The 23,752-nt window shown below is 41.9% G+C and overlaps 1 protein-coding gene across 2 annotated transcripts; it reads right to left on the reverse strand.

Moving 5' to 3' along the window:
- Nucleotides 1-685: 685 nt before the first annotated feature.
- LOC121622958 (nipped-B-like protein) lies at nt 686-23,032 on the reverse strand. Of its 2 annotated transcripts, none has more exons than XM_041960047.1 (47): nt 22,915-23,032; nt 21,538-21,686; nt 20,647-20,812; nt 20,133-20,233; nt 17,019-17,127; nt 16,791-16,939; nt 16,398-16,525; nt 16,222-16,312; nt 15,574-16,086; nt 14,182-15,480; nt 13,858-13,971; nt 13,417-13,599; nt 12,988-13,059; nt 12,806-12,895; nt 12,614-12,714; nt 12,415-12,501; nt 12,093-12,324; nt 11,758-11,909; nt 11,573-11,653; nt 11,295-11,395; nt 11,046-11,175; nt 10,873-10,955; nt 10,612-10,744; nt 10,388-10,531; nt 10,204-10,290; nt 9,747-9,961; nt 9,543-9,645; nt 9,354-9,452; nt 8,767-8,913; nt 8,177-8,311; nt 7,981-8,079; nt 7,761-7,814; nt 7,528-7,636; nt 7,131-7,267; nt 6,793-6,933; nt 6,217-6,310; nt 5,906-6,060; nt 5,725-5,815; nt 5,414-5,587; nt 5,111-5,301; nt 4,843-4,950; nt 4,176-4,376; nt 3,477-3,623; nt 2,995-3,335; nt 2,718-2,892; nt 2,213-2,401; nt 686-1,647 (listed from the first exon to the last, which is right to left on the reverse strand). In XM_041960047.1, exons 2-47 carry the CDS (start codon nt 21,599-21,601, stop codon nt 1,288-1,290), a joined length of 7,875 nt encoding a protein of 2,624 aa, XP_041815981.1. In that variant the 5' UTR covers nt 21,602-21,686; nt 22,915-23,032; the 3' UTR covers nt 686-1,287. The 2 variants fall into 2 exon arrangements, with proteins under 2 accessions (XP_041815981.1, XP_041815980.1); XM_041960046.1 differs by having other exon boundaries at nt 15,574-16,089.
- Between the last annotated feature and the right edge of the window lie 720 nt (nt 23,033-23,752).

Consider the following 23,752-nt stretch of genomic DNA (forward strand, 5'->3'; position numbering starts at 1 on the left):
AAATGTTGCTGTAAATGGTTTTGAGACCTGTATTTATCTTCTTAATACTATTAAAATAATTACTGTATTTTAATAAGAATGTGACATATGATCAAATTATGTTCCCATCAGTTATAACTCTCAAGTGCAAACACACTCTGATCTTATTTCAGGCTTGGTAGCTTTCATTTAGACCAGAAACAGAAAAGATACACAGGGACATACTACAGAAAAGAGTTATTCTCCTTAAATCTCCTGATTGGCTTGCTTCCACACAGCAACAGTTAGCACCCGACATGGGGTGCTTGAAACTGTGAAACAGTGGGTATAAAGGCGCAACATTATCTATGCAGAAGATGCAGAAAATCCAAAGATAACAGACAAAATTGACATCAACCACTGGTGTGAAGCAAGGTCCAAGAGCTTACATTAAGTGACCTTCCAGCTGCTGATGTGTACATCCTCACATTCATCATGATAAGATGATCTATGCAGGGTTGCAGTGAGTAAAGACTTCAGTAACCTCTTAAGATCTGGTATTATTTCTTCAGAGGCACAGATCGACCTGTTTGTAGTCCAGTCACATCCCCAAAAGACCCCTCCATGATTACCTTCACTCCCCTTTACTTCTGTCACACAAGTGAGGGGATCACAATACAGGCAAAATTCTGATGTGGTGAAAAAAAGCACAAACAAGTAACAAAGACATAAGAAAAATTTATTGCAGTATTTGTTCCACCAGAAGAGCGGGGGATCACTTTTTTCTTGCTCTGTGTTCTATAACATCAAAATCTATATTAAAAACAATATAACTTCCCCTGCATATAGGCACAGATACTGCACTGCTTTTAACATAAATAAATTATATCAAAGATACTCCATTACACAGTGTGGGTAAACAAACAAGAAAAAAAAAGAAAGTTAAAAGTTGTTGGAGCTCAGGTCAAGTGAATAAATCCATCTGGTGCTAGTTTAAACTCCAAAACACTTTATTAAGAACATCATCAATACACTAATTTCCAACATTCAGTTTCTTTCTTTTTACAGAATTATGTTCAGATATAAACATGTGTTTAGTTAAACAATGATACAGTGGGAGTAAAAATCAAACAACGAGGCTGCTGCACAACAGCGAAGGAACTCCCACACAATGATTTCCTTCTTGTGTTTAACTTAAACAGGTCTGTAGTCAAACAGACCTGTGTTCTCCATACTTTTTCCTAAACCACGTCCATCTTCTCTCTTTAACATGTTGGACCCACATAGATCTGGGCTGTGAGCGATTTCTGCCTGAATAATTTCAGATGATTAACTCTTAGTCCCCTCCTTGGCGGCATACAGCGCCCGTAACGTCTGTGCCACTTTGTTCGTCAGCTTGTGTCCGCTTGTCAAGGATATTTTCTTGTAAATAATGTCTGACTCCTTGATAGTGTCAACCCAAGGCACCTTTTTGCGACCGTCCCGCTTCTTTGCCACAGCCCAGGGCCCAGAGTAGGAGCCGGTCATCCAGTGTATGCTGTAGCCATTTTTGGTCTTCTGGACGACCCTGGCAATCTGCGGTCTGTCTTTGTATTTGGGACGGCAGATGGCAACAACGTCCATGGCCTCCACTGTTTCATTCATGTGACCTGAATCCTCTGCGGAATCCCTGCCTTTCCTTGGTTTCCGCTGTGGACAGAAGACGCAGAATGTGTCCGGCATGAAAAAACATTAATGTGTGAACAGTAGCTGCAAAACAAATGCCTGCAACTGAACCCCAGGCCGTTTCTGGCCTGTCACAGTTTAACTCACTGTGGGCTCGTTTTTCACTGCAATATGTAAGTCATGCACCTCTATGGAAACAGCACAATCATGACTAGAAGATGGTAGTACTCAAAAAATATTTTTATGCAGTATAACACATTTAAAATGCCAATTTTTAAAAGAAAATATATCTGTCAAACCCACCAGCGGGCTGTGGGGTTCAGAGGGTTAAAACGATGTTTGCATATACTCTGACAGAGAGGCATTAGGTCATTTTCCCTTTCCTTTTCATGACTGTGACATGTAAAAACCTTTTCCACATTCTCACAAAGGGACTACTGTTGTGCACGTACCTCAAATATGATATCCATATGACTGAACTAATGCCATTTTAAACTATCTATTCAGATATATAGAAGTTTGATTGCAGGTATGTTAACATGTAAATCTTATGAGTGATCTTTACTCTAAGGAGTTTTAAAATTCATACCGCAGCGGGATCTTCATCATCACTCTCCTCCTCATCGCTCTCCATTGGAGCAGTGTGATTATTGTGGTTGTGGTTCCCGAGTTTTGAGCCACTCAGCAGTGAAGTAATGGCTTTGTTTCTGGCATTGGCACTTGCTTCACCCTCCTCGTCCTCTTCGTCACGATCCAAGTGCTCCATCAGTACCTTGAACTATGAAGAAAAGGCAGGCACTTCAGTTTAACAGTTTCTTCTTTTTTTAGCCAACTTGAAAGGACTTCTTTTACCAAACAAACAGTTGGGTGGACAAATACAGCAATGGGCCTATGAAAACCTTGCACATATTTTATTCATTACTGCACAAATCTAGGTTTACTTCAATGGTCAAACATGACTATCTGGGCCACCTGAAATTAAAAAACATGCACACATCTGCACACACTCTCTCACAGTCACACCATTTGTCCATTGCATATTCCTGAGAGTGAAATAACACAAATAAACTCAAAACATAGAAATGAATGCTTACGTCCAAATACTGTTTCACAATATTCCTTTTGGTCTCGTAGCTGAGATCCATGTCAGCCATATGACTCTTCAGGTAATCCAGTGTCTGACGAGGGTGGAAGTGCACCTTAGACTTCCTGTTCACAGCCTTGTCGTACACTTTGGCAGACTCCGTGGGTGAATACTTCTGGATTTTGCTGGAACACAGGCAAAAAGTTCAGCTCAGTCATGCAAACAGCTGCAATACCGAGGAAGAGTCAACGAAAGATTTGTTGACTGGCATTTTTGATGTGGCCTACCTGTCTGAGAAGCCATAGAGATTCTTCAGATGTTGTTTGAGCACCAGCAGCAGCAGAATACCCTGTGAGGCACTGGCAAAGTCCAGCAGAGGGTTGGGATTTTCAGGCAGGCGGTCCATCACTGCATCCTCATCTTCCATGTCAGAGTCGGCGTCTGAAACCACAGACTTCTTTCCCCTATGGACCACCTCATCGTCCTCATCACTGCTGCTGGATTCGCTACTGCTCTCTTCATCATCATCATCATCATCAGAGCTGTATTTTCTCCTCCGATGGTGCTTCTTCTTCTTCTTTTTTTTCTTCATCTTCTTCTCCCGTTGTACAGGCTCTTTCCGCAAAGACTGCTCAGAGAGAACAAAGCCACTCAAACACAGACAGTGGAATATACAGTGGGTATATTACACAAGGTCAGATTTTTATCTCACGATAAACAAACTACGAAGAGCAAAAAGTCATATGTATAATCAAACAAAGCCTCTCACCTCCTTGAAAGACTGGAGCAGGTTGCTACCAGAGACAGACAGAGTAATATCTACATGGTGCATGATGAAGAGAGGCTCCTCCTGGGCCTGGTAGGGGAAGCAGGCCAAGTTGTCTGCTATGAACAACAACATGTTCACCTCTGTTTTCTGCAGGGGACAAAGTAAAACATCACTACCTAAAATTAAAGATCCCTCCACACAGGTAGTAAGACATACACAAAAATGTCTAAGGTGTGTCTGCTTTTTTCCAGGAAAAGAATCAGCACATTAAAATCCTTAAAATAGCACCTACTACTTCTACTTCATTAAAAAATCCAGTCCATATTATTAGAACATGCAAATGTTTTTCATTTCTCAAGTTTGACTGCTGGACACAAGATGTCTCCTAATTCTCATTGTCTGCACCCTGGAGGCTTTGGGTTTCCACATCACACTTGTGTATGCTGAATACTGGATCAGGGTTGGCTTCCAAATGATTTGTTATGTCACAAATCACTCTTGCAGGCCCGCCTCTTAAAATTAGATTTTTCATACGCAGCGAGAAAATTTACACTTTCAGCGAGGAATGTGAAAAAAAGGCTTCTAACTGCTCATGAGTAGCAGTGAAGCCAGCTGGATGGGTGAGCCTTTGGAGATGCACAACCCTTCAAATGTACGCCCAGAGAAGCGAATCAGTCCAAAGGAGAGAGGCGAACTTACGGAGCTGTCATCGAATAGGTTAAGCAGGGAAAGGAGGAAAGCCCGCCTATGTTGTCGGTTCCCACGGACCATTGTGTAGAGATGAGAGCAGAGAGCAGAGTCTGAGTCATCGTGACGGAAACCTCGCACCACCGCGCCTTTGGCTCCATCTATGGCCTGCTGTACCTGGTAAGACATCTTCAACCCTGCGACAGCCTTCATCTGTGAATTCACAGTGAGATACAACTCAGAAAATACACAGATAACATGATAATGGTTGAAATACTTCCAATAAATACGATTTTTGTGATACTCATATTTTATCTTTGTTAGACCTACAAAGTCTAGGATCAAAGGTTCAAAGGTAAGTTGCTAGATGTAGAGAGTATACATTTTGTTTATTTTCTAAAAATAAGAACTAAAGAAATAAAAACAGCAAATTAGACGGCTATGTTTTTTTATCTCTCCCTCTAAAATCTGCTTTGTGCTCCTGTGTAACATTCAGATTTGAGTTTAAAGTCAAGTTTTCCTTCCTTATAATGTTCAGTGTTCAGTGTAGCCTGAACTTTTTCAAATTCTCCAGCCCTAACAAAATACACACACTACTGCCCACAGATACCATTACATCAAACAATCGTATTGGCACATTGATTTGCACACCCTGATTATAAACCAGAAAGCCACTCACATGGATGAAGCCTGAATATTTCTTGTCAATCTCCACCAGCTGTTGATCGGCCTTGTTCTTCATGGTTGGCTCGGGGTCTGTTCCCATGGCAATTAAGTAGGGCACACACTAAAAAAACAATTGTATCTAATCTGTGAACAGCTCACGATACATTCAAGACAGCAGAGAATGTTGTCACTGTGAGAAAAAAGAAAATCTCACACCTGTCTTCCCTCTAAGACCTCTGCACATCTTGGCTGAGTATGCTGGAGTGAGACTGTGAACATACCTGTACAGGATGGATGAGGCCCTGGCTGAGAGTCAACGTAATGACGCTCAGGGCAAAGTGCCGAACTGTGGACTGCGAGTGGAAGAAGGACTCCAGCACCTGCTTCAGGTAGATCTGCATTATGGAGCTGCTCATTCCTGATGAGATGTCCCCCATTTCTTTTAGATCCTCCTGCTTGGCTTGATTCTTCCCTGAATTAAAAAAAAAGTCAGGACATTCGACAAGATTAACACTACTGGACACACAATGATAATCTTTGGCATCTGAGAGACAGAACGCGAGAGATGGACTTGTTGAACTCACATTCGCGATCAGCCTCCTGCATCCGAGAGTCCTCCTCTTGTAGGTATGTCTGCAGGTTTTTTAGCACCTGGATCTTTAGGCTGACCAAACTGGTTTCATCTGATAGGGTGCTGTTATACAGAACCTTCACATCCTGCACAAACATGAGCTCTGGGTGCATGATGAACTGGAAACCTTGAGACAACGGAAATCATTTTATAACAGATGTAATTACTGGGGGAACTAAAGTCGAAGACACAGGTGAGCAAAAATATCAGGAGGTGTAAATAATAAATTGCAGTAAAATACAGTCGATATGAAGTGCAATGTACCTAGACCTATGATGGCCTTGATCTGGACCTCCTCATCTTCGTGAGTGGTGAAGTACAATAGAAGCTCCAACACTTTGTCCTTGATGACAATCTAAGAGACACAGAGGTAGATGGCAAGTTAGTCAACAGAACAGATTCCACAGTAGTTCTGCACACACAGTTTAAGCTGCCTAGTGTTTACCTTGTTAGCACCCTTGAACTCCTCTTGGTCAAAATCAAAGTGTCGACAGAGAGCCCCCACAGTAAACAGGGAACGCAGGAGAGTAGGCTTGTTGGCAGCCAGAGTGGAGCTGTTGGGGTCCTCTTGGTGCTGTGTCTTCAGTTTGGCCAGAGCTCCTATAAATGAATGAGCAGGTTAATAATTACAAGCTCTGTGTACTGTTCATGTTTTAAAAAATGTTGCTGTGTTTTGGAGTCGTTTTCCAGCCTTTTCCATTTCAAGGTATACAAGAATTCTGGTATAAAAAAATATGTGTTACAGCACAGCCTTACCATAGTAACGGTTGAAACAAGCCCAAACAAACTTGTAGTTGTGCGTGACCTTGTTGACAACGGCACCAAGACAGCTTACACAGTGTTGTACAACCTGAGAACAGACACAACAAATGACATCAAGCTTAAATTAAAACTCGTGGTCTGAGCAGCAGTTTTCACATCCATGTCTGTGAAGATTCTCATTCATCCAGGTCATGCTACTTCTAAGTGCTTCCAGTCATCACTCACAAGCCACTCACACCAGGACTCATGTGACCCTGATGACTCATATGATGGTGCAGTGGGTAAACAACCCACCCACTCAGGCTAGGACCCACCCATTGTCCATTGCTCCTGTGACCTTAACGACTCATATGATAGCTAGGCGGGTCTAAAATCCTGCAAGAGGATAAATACCTGAGACTTCCCACCAGTCAGTTAGAACTGAAGAAGCCTCTTGGATGAGAGGCGAAACTCTTCTAGAACCACAAACAAGTCCAGTTGCTTTTTGGAAGCACTTAGAAGTTTCACATCCATGTTGTTAATGCTCTTTAAGAGCTATCTGTGAAAACGTAAGCGGTAAATGCCACTGACCGTCATGCCATATTTGATGATGAGCTTCATCAGGTCTTCTTCTAGGGTAGTGAGGAAAGTCTCGCTTGGATGCTCCATCAGAGGCACAACGAGCTCCAGGATCTTAGCCACGTTACATATCACCATGAAGTCATTCTGAGTCTGAAACGTCAATAGAGACAGTCCAATGCTGAGCTGCTGAATGCTTGTGTTTTCCTTTGGCTGCCACTAGATGGCCCTATGATACAATCTAAAAGTTGGTGTTCTTTGAGGGCACCGCTCTCAACAAATGATTCCTCATACTTTCAGGCAAGTAAAAAATAATAGATTCATGCAGAAGAAAATCATATTGTACTCACATTGCACTTTGTGGTCAAGTAGGGCTGCATAGTCATGGCATGTTTGACCATTAACTGTGCTCTGATCTTGCTGAACAGGTAGAGAGTGGTGATGCATGCAACCAGACGACCTGAATTCACCCCTTTGTCCTCACAGTCTGAAACACAGACACAGAAAACACTGATATTTGAGACAGCAAATATTGTAAGCAAAATTACTACAGCCACATTTCCAAAAAAGCTGGGTTGCTGTGTGAAACATAAAAAACAGAATTTGTGAAAATTAATGAAGCTGGTCAGATAAAGCATGAAATATATGTCCATAAGATGATCAAATTCTTAAATTGTTATAATTATGTTTTATACAGCGTCCCAACTTTTTTTGGAATTAGGGTTGTATTAATTTTTATTTTATTACCTGCGAGAGACTCCTCATATTTCAGAATGTGTTCCACCAGATTGTCCACCAGCTGAACGCAGGCCTTCTTGGCTGGTTTGTACGATGCTTGCTCTTCTGACTTAAGCAGCTAAACAGTTGACGTACAGAAGTTAGATAAGATGCTGGACAAAATATGCACGCAGCAGCTGTTTACAAAGACACACAAACTGCTGTTGAGAAATCAAAGCAGCCACACAAGTTAAACAACTCACATTTTGGAGAAGCTGCTCAAACCAGTCGTAGCCTGAATCTTTACATGCCAAGACCTGGGATGAAATCAAAACATGACACGAGTCAGACTGTGACCATGTGAGATGGTTGATGTTGAGATTGAATGATGGTTGAGATGTTGAGATTGATGAGATTGGTTGAGATGTTCCTTATTTGAATGATGGCGCAAGCATTATTGTCACAAGCCTAGACAGTACGCACCACATCTGTGATGTTCAGGATCTTCCGGGTCATGGCGTCTTTGTCATGACTGGGTGTGGGGGTGAACCAGAGTTTCTGGAATGTCTCATTCACCAGTTTCTGCGTGGGAAAAGATGTTATGTGTGTGTAAACTGTATATCAAAAACTAAAAATGGCCACTCGAAAGTGTCATTCAAATGAAAAAAAACCCACAAACCTTGATCCCCTCTTCATCGTTGACCCTTCGGATCATCTTGACACACATCTCAGTGATCTTGTGGAAGTCCGGCTGCTCCAGGCAAATATCCCTCAAGATCTTAATGACCCTCTTCCTCACACTAATACCTGTGTCCTGTGTAAAGACAAAATGGTAACAAGGACAGCTCAAAACAGACTTAATATAAAGTGCTTCTTTTTGTCCGACTGATGTGAATGGGAAAATATTGAGTATCCTGTTAAAATGTGAAAATGGAATACGGAATAAACGGATGCATAATGGACACACAGTAAAGGGAAAGGGATGGTGATAAAAAATAAAAACATTCCTCAAATTGCTGCACTGTCAAATGGTTGCAGTTCTTCCTTTGATCTTAAGGTGGCAGCGTGGGAATACGATGATTTAACCTCAGCTGAACTTTTGCACTTCAAATGAACTGAGTTTTCTAACTTCCAGGGAACATCCACCTGAGCCGGTCTTATAACAGACTATGTCTATTTTTTTCCTTCAAATTTTACCACCAGAGAAACAAAAAGTTGTGCACGATACAGAGCCTCACACTGAGGTGTTAAAAAAGGTGAAGAAATTACCAATATCCTTTCAATGAGCATGTCATAGTACTGCTCAATGAGCTGAGGACGACTGAGCACGAAACGGCCAAGGAGCTCCACAGCTGCCTCTCGAACGCTGGTGGAGTTGTCCATAAGGCGACAATGAACCCCACGCTGCATATCCAACTGAAAAACAAGTAGGGGAGATTTGTCAAGCACGGATAAACATTACTGAATGTTATGGCTGATATTTTGACTGTGGTAAAAGGACATAATTGCCTGGTAATGCCACGACACTACCCTAAAACTCAACACACAATGGAAATAAAAGTATAATCAGTCCAGTAGTCTAAGAGATGCGTTGCAGCCAATACAGGATGACTTTTCCACCCTGGTTCCGAAAGCTAAGAAATGGCCGTATTTCTTGTGGAAGCTTAAGAAGGCAAAGTTCTCATGACAAAGTCTTGTCAACCTTCACAGAGGAGAGACAGACAGACTCCTTAATTCATCCTCCGCACTCAACCATACACAACAGTTTTTCTTGTGCAGCATAAAGGCACTACAACTCGCATTTCACCGTGCAACCCAGCATTGTACAATGATAAATAAATTAACCTTGGACATACCCGTGCCAGAATACTTGGATCCACAGCTACTACTTCAGACAGACACTTCATGGCTTTAGTTCTGACTGCAATGGCACTCTCACCCAGCACTCTCAGAATCTATACAAGAGAGACCGTAAGAGGAAAACATAATGACAGCCAACCTGACATAATCCATCATGCACATTTATTTAAAATAAATCCTCTTACCTGTGATAAATAAATATCAAAGCTCTGTGCAAACGGCCTCATGGAGGCCAAATATCTGACAATCAGACAGGAGTCCTCATAGTCCACTGAGTCAGAGTTTAACCTGAAGGAAAAATCCAGAGGTCTGTTTAACACCAGGTATGTTGAACAAGTCAAACAGCACAGAAAATCAGTGCAATCTTCCAGAGCTGAAGTAACAGCTACCTCAGAGAACTGAAATGTGATGATGATGATGCCTTGATGGCCTTGCGGAGAAACTTCTTCCGTATCTCGGACCTCTGCATGATCTCTGCAGTCGAGTCAACATCTGCGGAATGATGTCGACCTTTAAAGTCCTCATCGTTCCCAGTCTTCATCGCTTTCTCTGCCTCACTTGTAGTGTCTCTGAACCACTGAGCAATATAAAACTTCCTGGCAAACTATATGAAACAAATGCATACATATGTGATGAAAAATGCAGAACATTTAAGGCATAGTATACAGTCCAATACCACTTTTACACTAAGGAAGCTTGTTAAAGCCGCGTCTCTTTTACGCTAAACCAGACACGCCACAATATCCCTTTGTCAAGCCATTTGAGAAGGTTCCTTAGGGAACCATAAATGTGACCATAATGATTTCTGTAAATACACATCTTAGTGCATGAAAATTAAACACTCACCACCAGAGATGGATGCGTCTCAATGTTCTCATCTAGGTAGCCTAACAAGGCCTTCTGGAGCTGCTGGATTTCATCACCACCGGGAGTCTGCAGGGATATCAATATGCCAGGAGCGCATCAAAAGCAGTTCAACACCACTGTTAATTAAAACCTGTCAAAATCATTCTGGAATTATCTGGTCTACCTCTCTGAGGATGCGGTCGATAGCCTTTTGGTCCATGTTGCTAGTGACAGCGTCTTTGCGCAGGCGAGACGCAACAGTACCGAGGTAGTCCAGCGATGCCACCCTGAGTGCCATTTCTGTCTGCTTGTTACTGAACTGGTGCACCTGGAGCACAGGAAGTGGAGGAGAAAGGTCACAACAAAAACGAACATAACACTGGACAGGTGGTGAGGGCATTTACTCACCAACAGCCGGCCCAGTAAACTGAGCAGCAGTTCAGCTGCAGGCCACTCAGGCCTGTTGACTGTAGACAGCAAGTCATGAACAAAGTTCTCAAACAGAGGCCTGTAGTCTTCCTCTCCCTGCTTACTGCCACATCTGAAACATGCAGAACACAATCCTCTACTACAAGATGTCATATAGATCATGGCTTGAGGTTTAAGAGGAATAGGCGAGATCAAGAATATATGTTGTGTTGTGTAGAGCGAGCGGGAATAAAGACTTACTTCTTGAGAAACACTGATAGGAAGTTCTGAGCTGTCCTCATGGCAGTTTCATACGAGTTTGTGATGAAGACATCTTTATCCACCTAGCACAATAAAGCAGAACAATTTCTGAATCAAAACTTTTATTTCCAGATAAATATGGTTTGAATATCAGTTAAATCCACTATACTTACCTTCTTATTATGTTCATCCTCTGCGTCCCTCTCTGAGGGAAGGTGTACCACACACTGGATGAGCTGAAAAACCAGTGCTGTGACCATCTGGATATACAACGGCTCTCCGTCCGAATCATTGCTGTTTAGCCTGGGTGAGTATGACATGTAAGCATCCTTAGGTTTACTGAGCAGAGCAGAGGACTACAATGACCAATATCTTGAGTTGTGTCACTTTATTGAGCGAATATTCACTCAGGATGTAGTTACCTGAAGTTCCTGAGGCTGCGTTTACTAGTAGGAAGTCTAGCCAGGGAGGTGAAGATCTCTTCGAGAATGAGCTGCCTGTGCTTTTCATAACGAGAGAACACCTAAGGAGGAGTAAAATCCAAAGGACTTAAAACAAAACATAACAACAGAAATGTTGCACAGGAGCCCGTCATTCAAAACGACAATAAATAAATAAATAAATATATAAATAAAATCTGAAGCAATAACAAAGATAACTGCTAAAATAACACTTAAATTGCATGCCATGGCAGACTTACTGCTGTCACTAGTGTGATGGCACATAATTGCAGCTCACTGACATTCTCCACAAAAAATGGTGTAATACCCAGGGTGGACACCTAAAAGCAGAGTACAAAAGCAGTCAGGTAAGTTAGAGCTGGAGAGTCAAAGGTTAAATGGGGTCATGAATGTGAATGATGTCAGGCCGGATTAAGAGTCTCACCTGGAGAATAGTGGTGTCGGTTAGCAGCTGGATCTCCAGGAGCTCTGAAATGTGGCTGACGATATCACACACTTTGTTGTAGAGAAAGACTACCACCTTCTGTTTGTGGGTGGAACTCTTTGCCCTCTTGGACTTTGAAGTATGCATGCCACCTTAGGTGAGTGAGAAAATAGGAAATGAGTTGAATAAAAATATAAGTAAACCACTTCAAACACCTGCAGCAAAAAGTGTAAAGGTAAAAAAAAAACTCCAGCATGTAGTGGAATTGGGGATGTATGTTAAATTGTGCAATCCTTGTAGAACAACTCAGAAAAACAGAAGAAAACTGTACTGACCTCCATGGGGATCCATTCTGTAGACCGGGTCATACTGGGGGTACAAAGTGTTTTGCAGATGGAACTTGGTGTATTGCAACACCCTCTCAATTACGTCTTCGATATAAACAGCCTTGGGCATGTGTGGAGATGTCATGATGTTGAGTGCAGTTAGACAGGCGTCAGCAGACTTAGTCACCCGCTCCATGATAAGGTCACGCCACAGCCGCTCCTCCTCCATGGAATCGTTACCCTAACAAATGTCAAAAACAATGAGTTCAAAAAAATCCAGATTGAAAAGAAACGTTATCATTTCCACAACTGAAACATAATATCAACTTACGTGGTTCATTAATGTGGAAAGTTTGACACTGTCTTTAATGTTCTTCTCCAGGATATTCAAAATTTTTACCAGTTTCTCAGACGGAAACTGTGGATGAAACAAATGATTGGTTACTTTCACCTAAAACGTGCTTGTGAACTGTCTTTACAACAGCTAATTATCAACCGTGAACCTGAGCGCACAAACGCACTCCTCTCACCTTGTTAAAGATACCCATATCTTTAATCTTAGCAGAATCGCTGCCTAGCTCGCTCAACTGGTGCTTTCCAAGCAAGAGTTCTTCAGGTATCTCTTCATCATCTGTTTGTGGGCACAAACACGTAATGTTGTCATGTTTTTTTCAACTCAACACTTCAACAAATGCTACGAAACTGCAGCGCTTGATGTTCACCTGCTGCAGTCAGGTCAGCGTCCTCAAGGTTCTCAAGAATGTTGTCCAAACTGGCCGCGAATCTCTTACATGTGGAAGAGTCCATAAATTCTGTAAAACAAACGTGAAAAACTGATTAATAAAAAGATTTAAATGTGGTAAATTAGTTTATATTAACAGGATTCAAAAAGGGAAAACGATACCATCTGGTGACAGCTTGGAATCGTACGCCTTCCTTTTTTTCTGTTTCTCCTTTTTCTTCAATCTTCTGGCAACTGAACAAAAAGAAGGCAATAACAGCATTAGTCAAATCCTTGACAGCAGCAACCAACCCTCAAGCACTAAATATTTAATAGAAAAAGACTTGGGTGTAGTAATTCAACTATCCAGGGAATTGGCTGGTCACTGGTTTCAAAGGCAATCATCTGAATGACTGTCACGATTTGCATTGCTTGACAGAATTAGCTTTTCTTTTCTGTCTGCTGTTGAAGGTTAGAATTGAGATACAATCACTTTGCCTTCTTAGAGACCAACAACAAAATAAAAGCACTCTCTACACCATCTTCAACATTGAATTATTTATTGTTATTTTTGCTTCTGCCCACTGGCGAGCCTACGCCAAAAAGACTCACCATCACTAAGGTTTGGTGGTGGGGAGCCCTCGCTTGAATCGTCAGGGCCCCGTTCGCGGTGGCGGCTGCCGGACCCCCGGTGAGCATTTTGAGGCCCTCCGCTTCGCCGATGCTCTCCAGAACCTCTCCTCTCTTCGTGTCGCCATGCCTTGTTGTGATCTTTCTTGCACTTTTTCCGTGGATCTGTAAAGAGCAGCAGAGAAAGGAAAACTCAGAAAAACGAAGAGAACTTTAAGCACTAAATTACCGCTTTGATAAACAAATTAATAAAATGTAACAATTATAGAACATTTTCAGGTTCATCTTTTTTTATCTTAACGATTACTGGATGGTAAAACAATACTCTGTCAATAGTGGAGACAGCATACTGCTTTTGACCGAATTTGTAGTACTCTGATGTGCATGTACACAAACGTGAATTTTTTAAGGTTTAATACTGACACTCATTGTCAGAGGCATCGTCTTCATCTTCAGTCGAGTCCGCCTCAGCGTACTTGGATCTCTTACTGATCATTCCGTGCTTTCGCTTGTTTGTCCCCTCACAAAGTGACATCTCTGTAAGCACAAGAGGCGAGCCGGTTTTCAGCACAGAATAATCTACACGTAGATACAATCAGGAACTACTTAATCCACAGCTATTTACTTTGATTGATGACCGTGATAATAATAATTCCTGAGACAGGAAAAGAAAAAGAAATAATCCACATCCAATCCACACATTATTCTGAAATAGAGTAAATACTTTATAAATGAAGAAAATCATACCTCTCTCTGATTTGTCAAAGGACGACCACTTCCTGGATTTGGAGCTGTGTGCATTCCTGCTTTCCCCAATGATCCTTTTCACCTCATCAATACTGAGTTTCTGAAGCACAACGACTGGTTTGGCTCCTTTGTTCAAGTTCTCTATCAACGACACTCTCTCCAGCCTGACGAGGGGTTGGGTGAGGCTCTCTTTCAATTTGCTTGGACGTGGAGGATCTCTGCCCTCCTGTTTCAATTTAGGAATCACAAAGTTCTTCAGACTTCCTGACCTGCCACTCAGCAGGAACGAGGGGAGCTGGCCAGGCTTTGTCTCAAAAGACTGCTGTTTGTTTCTAGCTAGGCAGCTAATGCTGCCATCCCCACTTCTTCTCTCTTCCTTATTTTGGGTGTTTTGAAGGCTGGAATTCTCTGTCCTCTGTCGACCATTGAGGTCAGTGGATTTTCTGCTTCCGTCTTGCTTCACTCTGGGGTTGTCAGGTTTACTATGCCGGTCAAGAGAATGTCTATTGCAGTTTTCCATTGACATCTTGTGTTTCCTTTCCTTTTCCCTGTCTCTGTTCCTGTCTCTATCTTTATCTCTATCTCTATCTTTTTCTCTGTCTCTGTCCCTGTCTCTATCTTTATCTCTGTCTCTGTCTCTATCTCTATCTTTATCTCTGTGTCTATCTCTTTCCTTATCCTTATTTTTATCCCTGACTTTGTCTTCTCCATGTCTGGAGTTACGCTCAGCGTTGCTCATGGTTTTTGGAGTCATAGTTTGGTGGACATGGGATCGGTGACTGCTGTTATTCTTTTCCTCTTTGTGGCGCGAGTCTGATTGCCTGTCATGTTTCTGCCGTGGTGCATCTGGCCGTCTGTCATCTGAGTGTCCCTTGCCGCCCTCAGTTTTGCCGTCATGTCTGTGTTTGGATTCGCGCCGTCTTTCCTGCTTCTGTTTAGGGGTTTCTGTTTGCCCATCTGAGCCAGACTTCCTGGGGTTGTTGGCATGCTGTTTGATGATCCCAGGTCTGTTTTCAACAACTTTATCCACCTTCCCGTCAGTCTTTGACTTTATATGCCGTAGGTGGCCGTCACACAACTGCGGTGTTTCCAGCACCACCACAGGCTGTCCTATCACTCTGCCAGCTTGCTGCAGATCAATACTGACCATCAAAGCAGGCCGACTGGCACCGTTACTTGCAGCATTCGTCTTCTTGGGTGTCAACTTGCTGTCAGTGTTGCTACCTTGTACAGCAGGCACATCACTTGACTCAGATTCCTGAGGATACGAGTCTTGTTTCCGTTTCTTCAGTGGCTTATCTGCAATAAAGAAAAATGTCACTTAGATCATCTCCAGACACAAACAAACCTAAGTCATGAAGTACATGCAGGAGGGCACATGGTAAACTATACCTTTATCCTGGACTTCTTTAGACCACCGTTCTCTCTCACTTGCTGACTCGCGTTCTATTCTCTCGATCTCTGCAAGTGTGTCTATCTCAGCATCATCAAACACAAGCCCGCTGACGACTCCAGAGTCCTTGATATTTGGGCGAACAAGAACCTGCTGACAGTTTGCGTGCTCCTCAGCACCTAACTTGTGCGACAAGTCCTGGGCAATCCTTAACGACTGATTATTATTAATCTGCAAATCGGTTTCGTGGCCTGAGTCGATATGTGCCCTGGGAGGAAGTTCTCCAGGTTGATCCATGTCTGAAGTCTGAAGTTTTAAAGTCAGCCTGGCAGAGTCTTTTGATGGAGAACTAACAATGCCGTGCAAAGTGTTTTTATCCACCTCTTCATTTTCTTCTTTACACCTTTCTTTCAGCTTCTTTTTGCGGTCAGCAGAGGTGAGGAGCAGGTCAGGTGCTGCACCTTGTGGCCCATCAGGTGGCGGCGACTGCATGATTAGGGGGGGCCTGGATGCTGCTAAATCACACAGAAATTCATGGAAAGGTGAGCGCCAGAGAATAAGTCTAGGCAAAGAATTAAATGTACAAAAGTTCATTATCTTTGATCCACAAAATGAAAAAGAATTGACTTGTTGCTAAGGTAGCGTACTTCTTGCAGCTTCGTCACTCCCAGCTGAGGAACACACAGACTGTGGTGATTTAACTGGAAACGTGGCCGCCCTCATAGAGGGGTCATTCTCCTGTTAGAATACAAGACACTGATCAGCACTTTTAACAACCAGCATCTGATGAGTCAGGTCAGGATATCTTCATTCTCTGCATTACCTCATTTCCCAGTCTGTGTGCCATGTTCATGTAGTCTTCATCCGAGAGTCTCACATTGTGATGAGATGAGTTACGCGATAGCTGTCCAGAGACCTTGTTGTCATGGATATTTCTCACACCACCAGCAACTAAAACAGACAGTGAAATGAAATTTCCAGTTAAATTATTTGCAGTGTCTCACATCTACCTGAGAGACAGATGCAATCTTTTCCACCTTTACAGCTATAATTTTACACATTACATTGTCAGCTTATTAATTTCTCCTCACCACATAAGTGTGTCTAAAGTTAGTGATCATCTATGTTACTGCTCAATATCAAATATTTGCAGTATCTAGCAGAGGTGCTGCAGGCAGCGAATAGTACATTTTTACTGATCTAAACCTGTACTCACCTTGCTGAGACTGTTGGTGTTGAGAATAACTTGGTGGATTGTACTGCATGTAGTCTGTAGGACTCTGAGGGGTATAGGGACTAGGTATAGGGCTGTTCTGCTGGGGTACGAACCGGGTACCTGATCCAGACTGCGGGGATGTAAAGCATCTGTGAAGGAGGAAGAGGCAGTCTTAGTAGAAGTACAGATACTTCTTCATCATCTGGCGATATGCTGGCACTGTCTTACCCAGAGGGGCTTTGAGGGACAGTGGTTTGCTGATAATTTGATCCTGGACTCCCATGCATCTGATTCTGAGACATCTTATACTGTTGCATCATTGGCTGCTGCATTACACCTAAGAGATGAGGATAAAAAAAAGTTCCAATTACAGTCATACAAAGAAGAAGCTGAACACGCACACCACCCCTATGTAGTTACGAACCAGAAACTCAGTAATATAGGTTTTCATATCTGGTAACATCTACACTTCTTGAAATAAATTGGCTCAGGTTAAACAAAATATTCAAAAGTGAAAGTGAAAAGGGATAAAATTGCCAGTGTCTCAACAGTCTCTACCTAAACCAAACGCCATCTACTCAATAGCAATGCTGGAAACTACTAATAAGCTTCAGTCTAAGAAATCTTATCTTCTTTTTTTTCCATTAACAGTGTGTCAGAGAGGACTTGCTTCAACTCTGGTCATTTTTGAGGATATAGTTAATGGTGTTGTTGTACTGGACTACACTATATTGAGAGATGTTTATACCACTTATGTTCCCCTGATTCGTGTTCTGTAAACTGTAAATGGGGGTGGACCAAACATTTGAAACAGCAGCTTTCAATATAATGCTGTCCAATGCAACATCACTACATGCAGCCACAAAAATGACAGTGTAGTCAAGATCAGTGCCAACAAAAACTGCATATTAAAATGCATATTAAAAGCTTCCAAAATATGGGATTTATTGCACAGTTAGCATAATGGCTTTCATTATCTATTATATGTATATGTATATATAATGAACTGGTAACTCAGTGTATATTTGTTTCAGAATTTCAGTCATATGTGCACTGTTACGTACAACTGGAAATAGACTAGTATTATATATGAAAATAGTAATGATAATATGCTAAACATATTACAGGTCCTTCATAAAGCCCAAACTACTGTTTCTGTGATGCAAGCTTGACCGAGTATACTAACTAATCATTCTGAAAGTAAAAGGTATCATCGGAAAACTATTTGGAATTCAGAGTGATGAAGGAGGAGGTTAAAGCTGCAGGAGTTTACCAAAGAACCCACTGAGCATGTTCGGAGCAACATTTCACCAGATCAAAAGCACTACCAGCTAAAATGGCACAAGTAATGATAATCAGTGCATCAGTGATAATAAAATATCTTTCCTTGATTATACATTTGTATTGGTTGAGTGTGCGGTCACTGCCACATATGCATTTTTTAGGACTAATGATCATCTTGCAGTCACAAGCACCTTGAGGTCTGCAGTGCACACAGTGTACAAAATATGGAAGTGTTTATGCATAATATATAGTACATTACTTATAATTACTTGTAATTGCAGGCTAGTGCAGGTACTCATAAAACTAGAAGCTTAAAAGAAAAATATAGAACTGTTTATGGCAATTATCAATATCAGTGATGATACCATAAACAAACAAATTACCCCTCTAAGAAATGTGTATGGGATTTTTGTTAAAATATCTTGTTAAAATATTTATCTGTAGCTAAATGTCATATGTGCCATAAACAGGCAAAACTGGAGTTCAATTATAGGACAGCAAACTATGAAGTATTACTTTAAAATTCAAATTAAAAGTTATCCAACAAGTGTTTATCATACTAGATGCAACTGTACAAGCAGCTTTATTCACATCCGTGGAAGATTTTAAAAGAGACAAAGAGATTAATAGAATCCTTCATCTCTGTGCGTTCAGTGAAGACATGTATTTAAAGGGTTGGTTCAGCCAAAATGACTAAAAAAAATGCTTCTCATTTACCCCTAATGCTATCTAACAACAGAGACAGCTTTGGTTTTATTTGGCCAAGTTTTAAGTTATCTGTCTGTCAGATGTCTTCTGCAACCCCAATGCAATGGAGGTGAATGGAATTTCATTTTGATGCCAACTGTGAACCACAATATCCCCGGTCCATGTACGGCAGGGGACCTTTGTCATGTTTCTCTCCCCTCATTTCCTGTTATCTCTCTACTAGTGTTGTCTAATAAAGGCATAAAATGTCCAAACAAAAAAACAAAAAATCAAGAGCAATATGTCTTTCCAGAAACAATGTCCTGGTCACTTTGGAAAATCCACAAACTTCATGGTGGATAGGTTTAAAAGTTTTAACAACTTCCTATCATAGGACAAGACATTACACTTCCTTATTAACACAATTGACAGTATGTGTTGCATGACTAGATAACACTGGGGGTAAGCAAGAAAATATCCATTTTTTTTCTGACTCTAATTCATAGAAGGAAAAACCTTTCCCGACTTCAAAAACTGGAAGTAGCATCAAAACAGGTGGCCTCAAAATGCATCTTGCCGCACCTCAACATAGCTGTCTTATTGAGATGCTACATGTTGTTAGTTAGCAAGTGAGTCACTAATACATCAATAAATCACCCTGGTTTAAATAGGCATGGCGCAGCGCACACCTGACAGTCCCACTCTGAACACTATGTATCCAATCACTGGACCCCGATGTTGTTGATCAAGCTAAAGTGCCCCAGCTAACTACTCCAAAATCCACATTTTCTGAAAGGCGTATTTTTTCACTGTTTACAGAGCTAGGCTAATCGATTTTGCCTGTTTCCTATCTTAGAGCTAAGCTAGGCTAAATATATACAGATTACTCATTATCTGTATTTACTTTCTTGTGAAGAAACAAAAAAACTGCCAGTGCTGGCCATTTACGACTACACCCACAATCACGGATAAATTATCACTAAAATTACAGCCAAACAAACCCCTGAGCGATGCCAAAGCAAAACAACACAAACGGTGATGCTGCTGGTGGTCTCCCAACGTATTCTGAAATGTCTGTTTGGAATCCAAAAAAGTCCCTTTTACATGCTATAGCAGAATAAAAATCGTCCATTCAAGTTTCACGCTACATTTTTTCTTTCACAATGGCTCACCCTCACTTTGGGAACATCTAGTGGCACTAGGCACAAGTAGTGCATCTATTCCAAGAAATGCAAAGCTGAGTAATAAGTTACAGTGAAAACCAAGAGCACAGCCAGTGAGAGAGCATGCACTGAGCTCAACTGCAGAGCCAACAGCAATGGCTCAATGTCTCCTCCTTACCACCCCAAACCTTGTACTGGGTTGGCATACTTTTGTCCCTGAAGATTTTGGGGTTCCTGGACAGCAGGGTTTGGAGAAGCATTGGCATGTCACCCTCGGGCTCATCATTCCCCAAGTTGTCCTTCAACTCTCTGGAAAGCAAGCAAAAGTACAGTTCACAGTCATATTGCAGGCGATAGCTGCCCGTCGGCTTGAATGCAGCTTTCAGTAATGCATTGACTTCATGATTCTGACAACCCCGAGCATGAGCTGGCCTATCTGGTAAAGCAGTAACTACAATGTGATGACTAAAATTGAAACAGGAATGCCTGACTTTACTGTTAAAAAGTTAACAGTGAAACAACACTTTGTAATGCATTTCCACTAACACTGCCGACAACAAAATCGATTTAACTGTGATTTAATTCCCAACTCAAAACTAATTTTAGACTTTACACTCTTTTACAAACCTATTGTAGTAGCTACTGGCAATCTTTCTTCTCTTGAACTTTAATTATCTTTTGAAGGTTCAGCGAGCAGTGAAAGATGGGTGAGTGGTACTTACATGTGTTCAGTGGAGACCTGGTTAAGGCTCTGTGCCAGCTGAGTCACCAGATTCTCGTCCCGACACACCAGCAGGCTGCTGACCTCTTCGGAGATCCTTCCATTGTAGAGCAGACTCTTAGCAGTGGTGGCAGGGAGAGGAGAAGGTAAGGGCAGCTGGTTCAACACTAAAAGGATGATGGAAAGACAAGTTAGGATGGGTGGAGAATGAACGGAAGCCATGAGCCATAGACATGAACATAAAATAAAATTGTTTTGGAAAAAGATTAGTACATCAAGATATGAGCATGCAATGATTTAAACTGGCCCATTTGATGTGGTAGCAATGTCAACTGTTTTAAAACAATGTACATTAAGAATATTTTAATTTAAGCTTAATATATTTTTGCTGGATCAACACATGGAAAAACATTTATTGGAATTTATTTTGTGTTTTGTTTAAAACATTTGCCACCCACATGCATGATAAAATACAAAAAATGCTGTAGTAATAGAATAAACATTCTCTCTATCTTTCGAGCAAAAGGTCTTACGGCCTTAAAAGTATGGCAACATGAGCGCTAAGAAAGTTCACCCTTTATTAAGTTTACTTTCACAATCTATTGCAAGCCAATCAATTATGAAATGTATATTATTCCATTATTCAAACACTCATCTAAATTTATTTGGTGTCCGAGCCCACAACTTCCCACCATCAGAAACATGAGCCAATTCACCTCTCTGCCCTGAAATCACCAGCAGTGAGAAGTAACACAATTACCAGTATTTAGCTTCTGGTATAACTACACAGCCAGTCTTGGCATTCAGGCATCCCTTAGCCTTGCCACATCTTGGTTAGGATGTTAGTGTTTAGGCCGTGTGAACAGCATTAGAGAAATGATGTTTCACTTACAGTCTGTCAGGCTAGCAATTCCAGCAAGAGTAGTGATGGGAACATGAGGCATATCACCATTCATGCTGAAGATGAGGTCAAGAGGTCGTGTCAATGCACAGGCTGCTCAATATCACCGATCTCTTCCTATTCCTCACATCTCCGAAATGCTGCAGAAACAAAGAAAAAAAAGTGGTCACAGACAGTCTTACAGAATAAGAATGCTCAGCGTCAACAGGGTTGGATAGCATTACACGCAACACTGCTCCTGTTTCAACTGATTTTCAGTTTTAAGAAATAGCCAGGTGTTTTTCCATATATTCCAAATGCATATGTGCTTCTTCTGGGATTAGGATAATAAAATGTGTCAGCTCATGAGTGTGCATTATTACACTGCCAACATAACTGCACCTCTGACGTAGACAGTTTATACCGGCCTTGCAGCAAGCCTGGGCATGTCTTTATAAGTTATTGATCTGTATCAGCTTCTGATGTTAGGTCCATCTTGCATCCGGGTTCTTTCTTTCCTCCATAAATACAAATCTTCTGCGTGTGCATTTTTGTGCAAATCTAACTACGACAGAATTAATGATAAAAAGTTACACCGATTCTTTCTGTGTGTGTGTCTCTTTCTCTGTGTGAGTGTGTAGCTGTATCTACAACCCCAAAGGTTAGCTTGTCTGAGTCTTTAACTATATGAATTCTCGCAACTGAAACCTGCCAAATAAAACCCGACGGTAATACACGGAACCTTTGAGTTGATTTCTTTCTTTTGTTATAGTATCAGTTAAGGTTTCCGGGGCTGTCCAAAACCACAACAGCGACATTAGCTCATCTTAACACCACTTATGACTGTATTATTGGTCACTTATTATGATTTTGACGATGCATGCACTTGCTAAGAGCACTAGCAGCATAACGACGTCTGTTAAAAGTGACTTAAAATCAACTCGGGGTTAGCCGGCTAGCAACAACTGGAGATGTAGTTAGCTAACGTATGCTAACTGGCAAGGTACATCTGTAACTTGCCTAAGCTAGCATCACCGGGAGTGCATCAAGCACAGTTAGCCGTGGGTTGCTTACTCTGTGTCGCTCTTTTAATCACACGGGTCGTGTATGGGTTTTGATTTCAACCTCACACTTACTATGGCCTTCATCGACGCATCCCTAGCTCACAAAGTGGACCTCGGACTTGCCTAAGGAAGCGTAACCCCGACCCGACGCCAGGGAGGCAGGGGTACAAAGCAAAGACCCCATCACAAATCAGAATTATCCCCTTGGCTGATCCCGCTGACGGTTCCCAAAGGCTGCCCGACGTGTCTGACAACGCGGAAAAACTCGGGAAGGTGAACAATCGGTCTAAAAAGAGGTTGTTATTGTTGAATCTGGCTTATTTACCTCTGGATGTGATGAGAAAGAGAAGTGGTTCTGGTGGTGGAGGAGGAGGAGGGGGAGGAGCAGGAGCAGGAGTAGGATGGCAGCTGGAGCTGGAGAAGAGTCTCTAGCTCCCTCTCCGTCCCACCGTTCAAACAGCTCCTCCGGCTAACACAACGACAGTGATTCTCGTAGGGAGGACTGTGGTGTGTGTGTCGGGGGGGTTCTTCTTTCTCACGGCGAACATATCTGCTGGGGCGGGGGGGGGGGAGCAACCCCTCATCAGACGACGATTTTATCAGAGGCTGGAGTTTATGTTTGTGGGTACAGGTTAATTTTCCTGATGTAAAAACAATCGGGGAAGAGAGAAAAATAGGGGGGGTCCACTCTGTCTACCCCCCTACCCCCTCTCTCTTTCAAAATGCCGACCGGAAGAACCGGTGAAAGGAATAACTCCCTCAACCGGTGGGGAGCCAGGCTAACTAACGTTTATGAACCTGCTATGTAGGGACCCAATTTATTAGCCATAGATAAAAACCTCCTGGGATCCTTAAATGCAATTATTGTGCTTCGCCAACATGTATTTTTTTTTCAACTATAATTTTTATACATTGCAATAATTAAATCCATCAGTGATAAAAGATATGATTTTTCAGGTTTTGCTTCTATCGACCTGTGATGTTTACATTTGGGCTTAATTACGCTTTCGCCAACGTCCACTCTTTCCCACATTATGCTGCATTTCCTTCACAGAAAACGTTAAATTATATGTTTCATGTGATCAGATGTTGTTCACTTTTATTAACGCAACTTGTCTATTCAACTGAGAAGTGATGCATGTAGGCTTGTCAACGCAACAGAC

This window comes from Chelmon rostratus, chromosome 19 (genome assembly GCF_017976325.1).
Source record: "Chelmon rostratus isolate fCheRos1 chromosome 19, fCheRos1.pri, whole genome shotgun sequence".
Classification (NCBI taxonomy): Eukaryota; Metazoa; Chordata; class Actinopteri; order Chaetodontiformes; family Chaetodontidae; genus Chelmon; species Chelmon rostratus.

Excerpts from the sequence above, each read along its gene's own strand:
- LOC121622958 (XM_041960046.1), bottom strand. The coding sequence starts at position 21,601 with ATGAATGGTGATATGCCTCATGTTCCCATCACTACTCTTGCTGGAATT. Across the intron at positions 8,914-9,353 it reads ATCCAAGTATTCTGGCACGG|TTGGATATGCAGCGTGGGGT; the intron begins GTATGTCCAAGG and ends CTTGTTTTTCAG. Across the intron at positions 5,588-5,724 it reads CAAGGCCATCATAGGTCTAG|GTTTCCAGTTCATCATGCAC; the intron begins GTACATTGCACT and ends CGTTGTCTCAAG.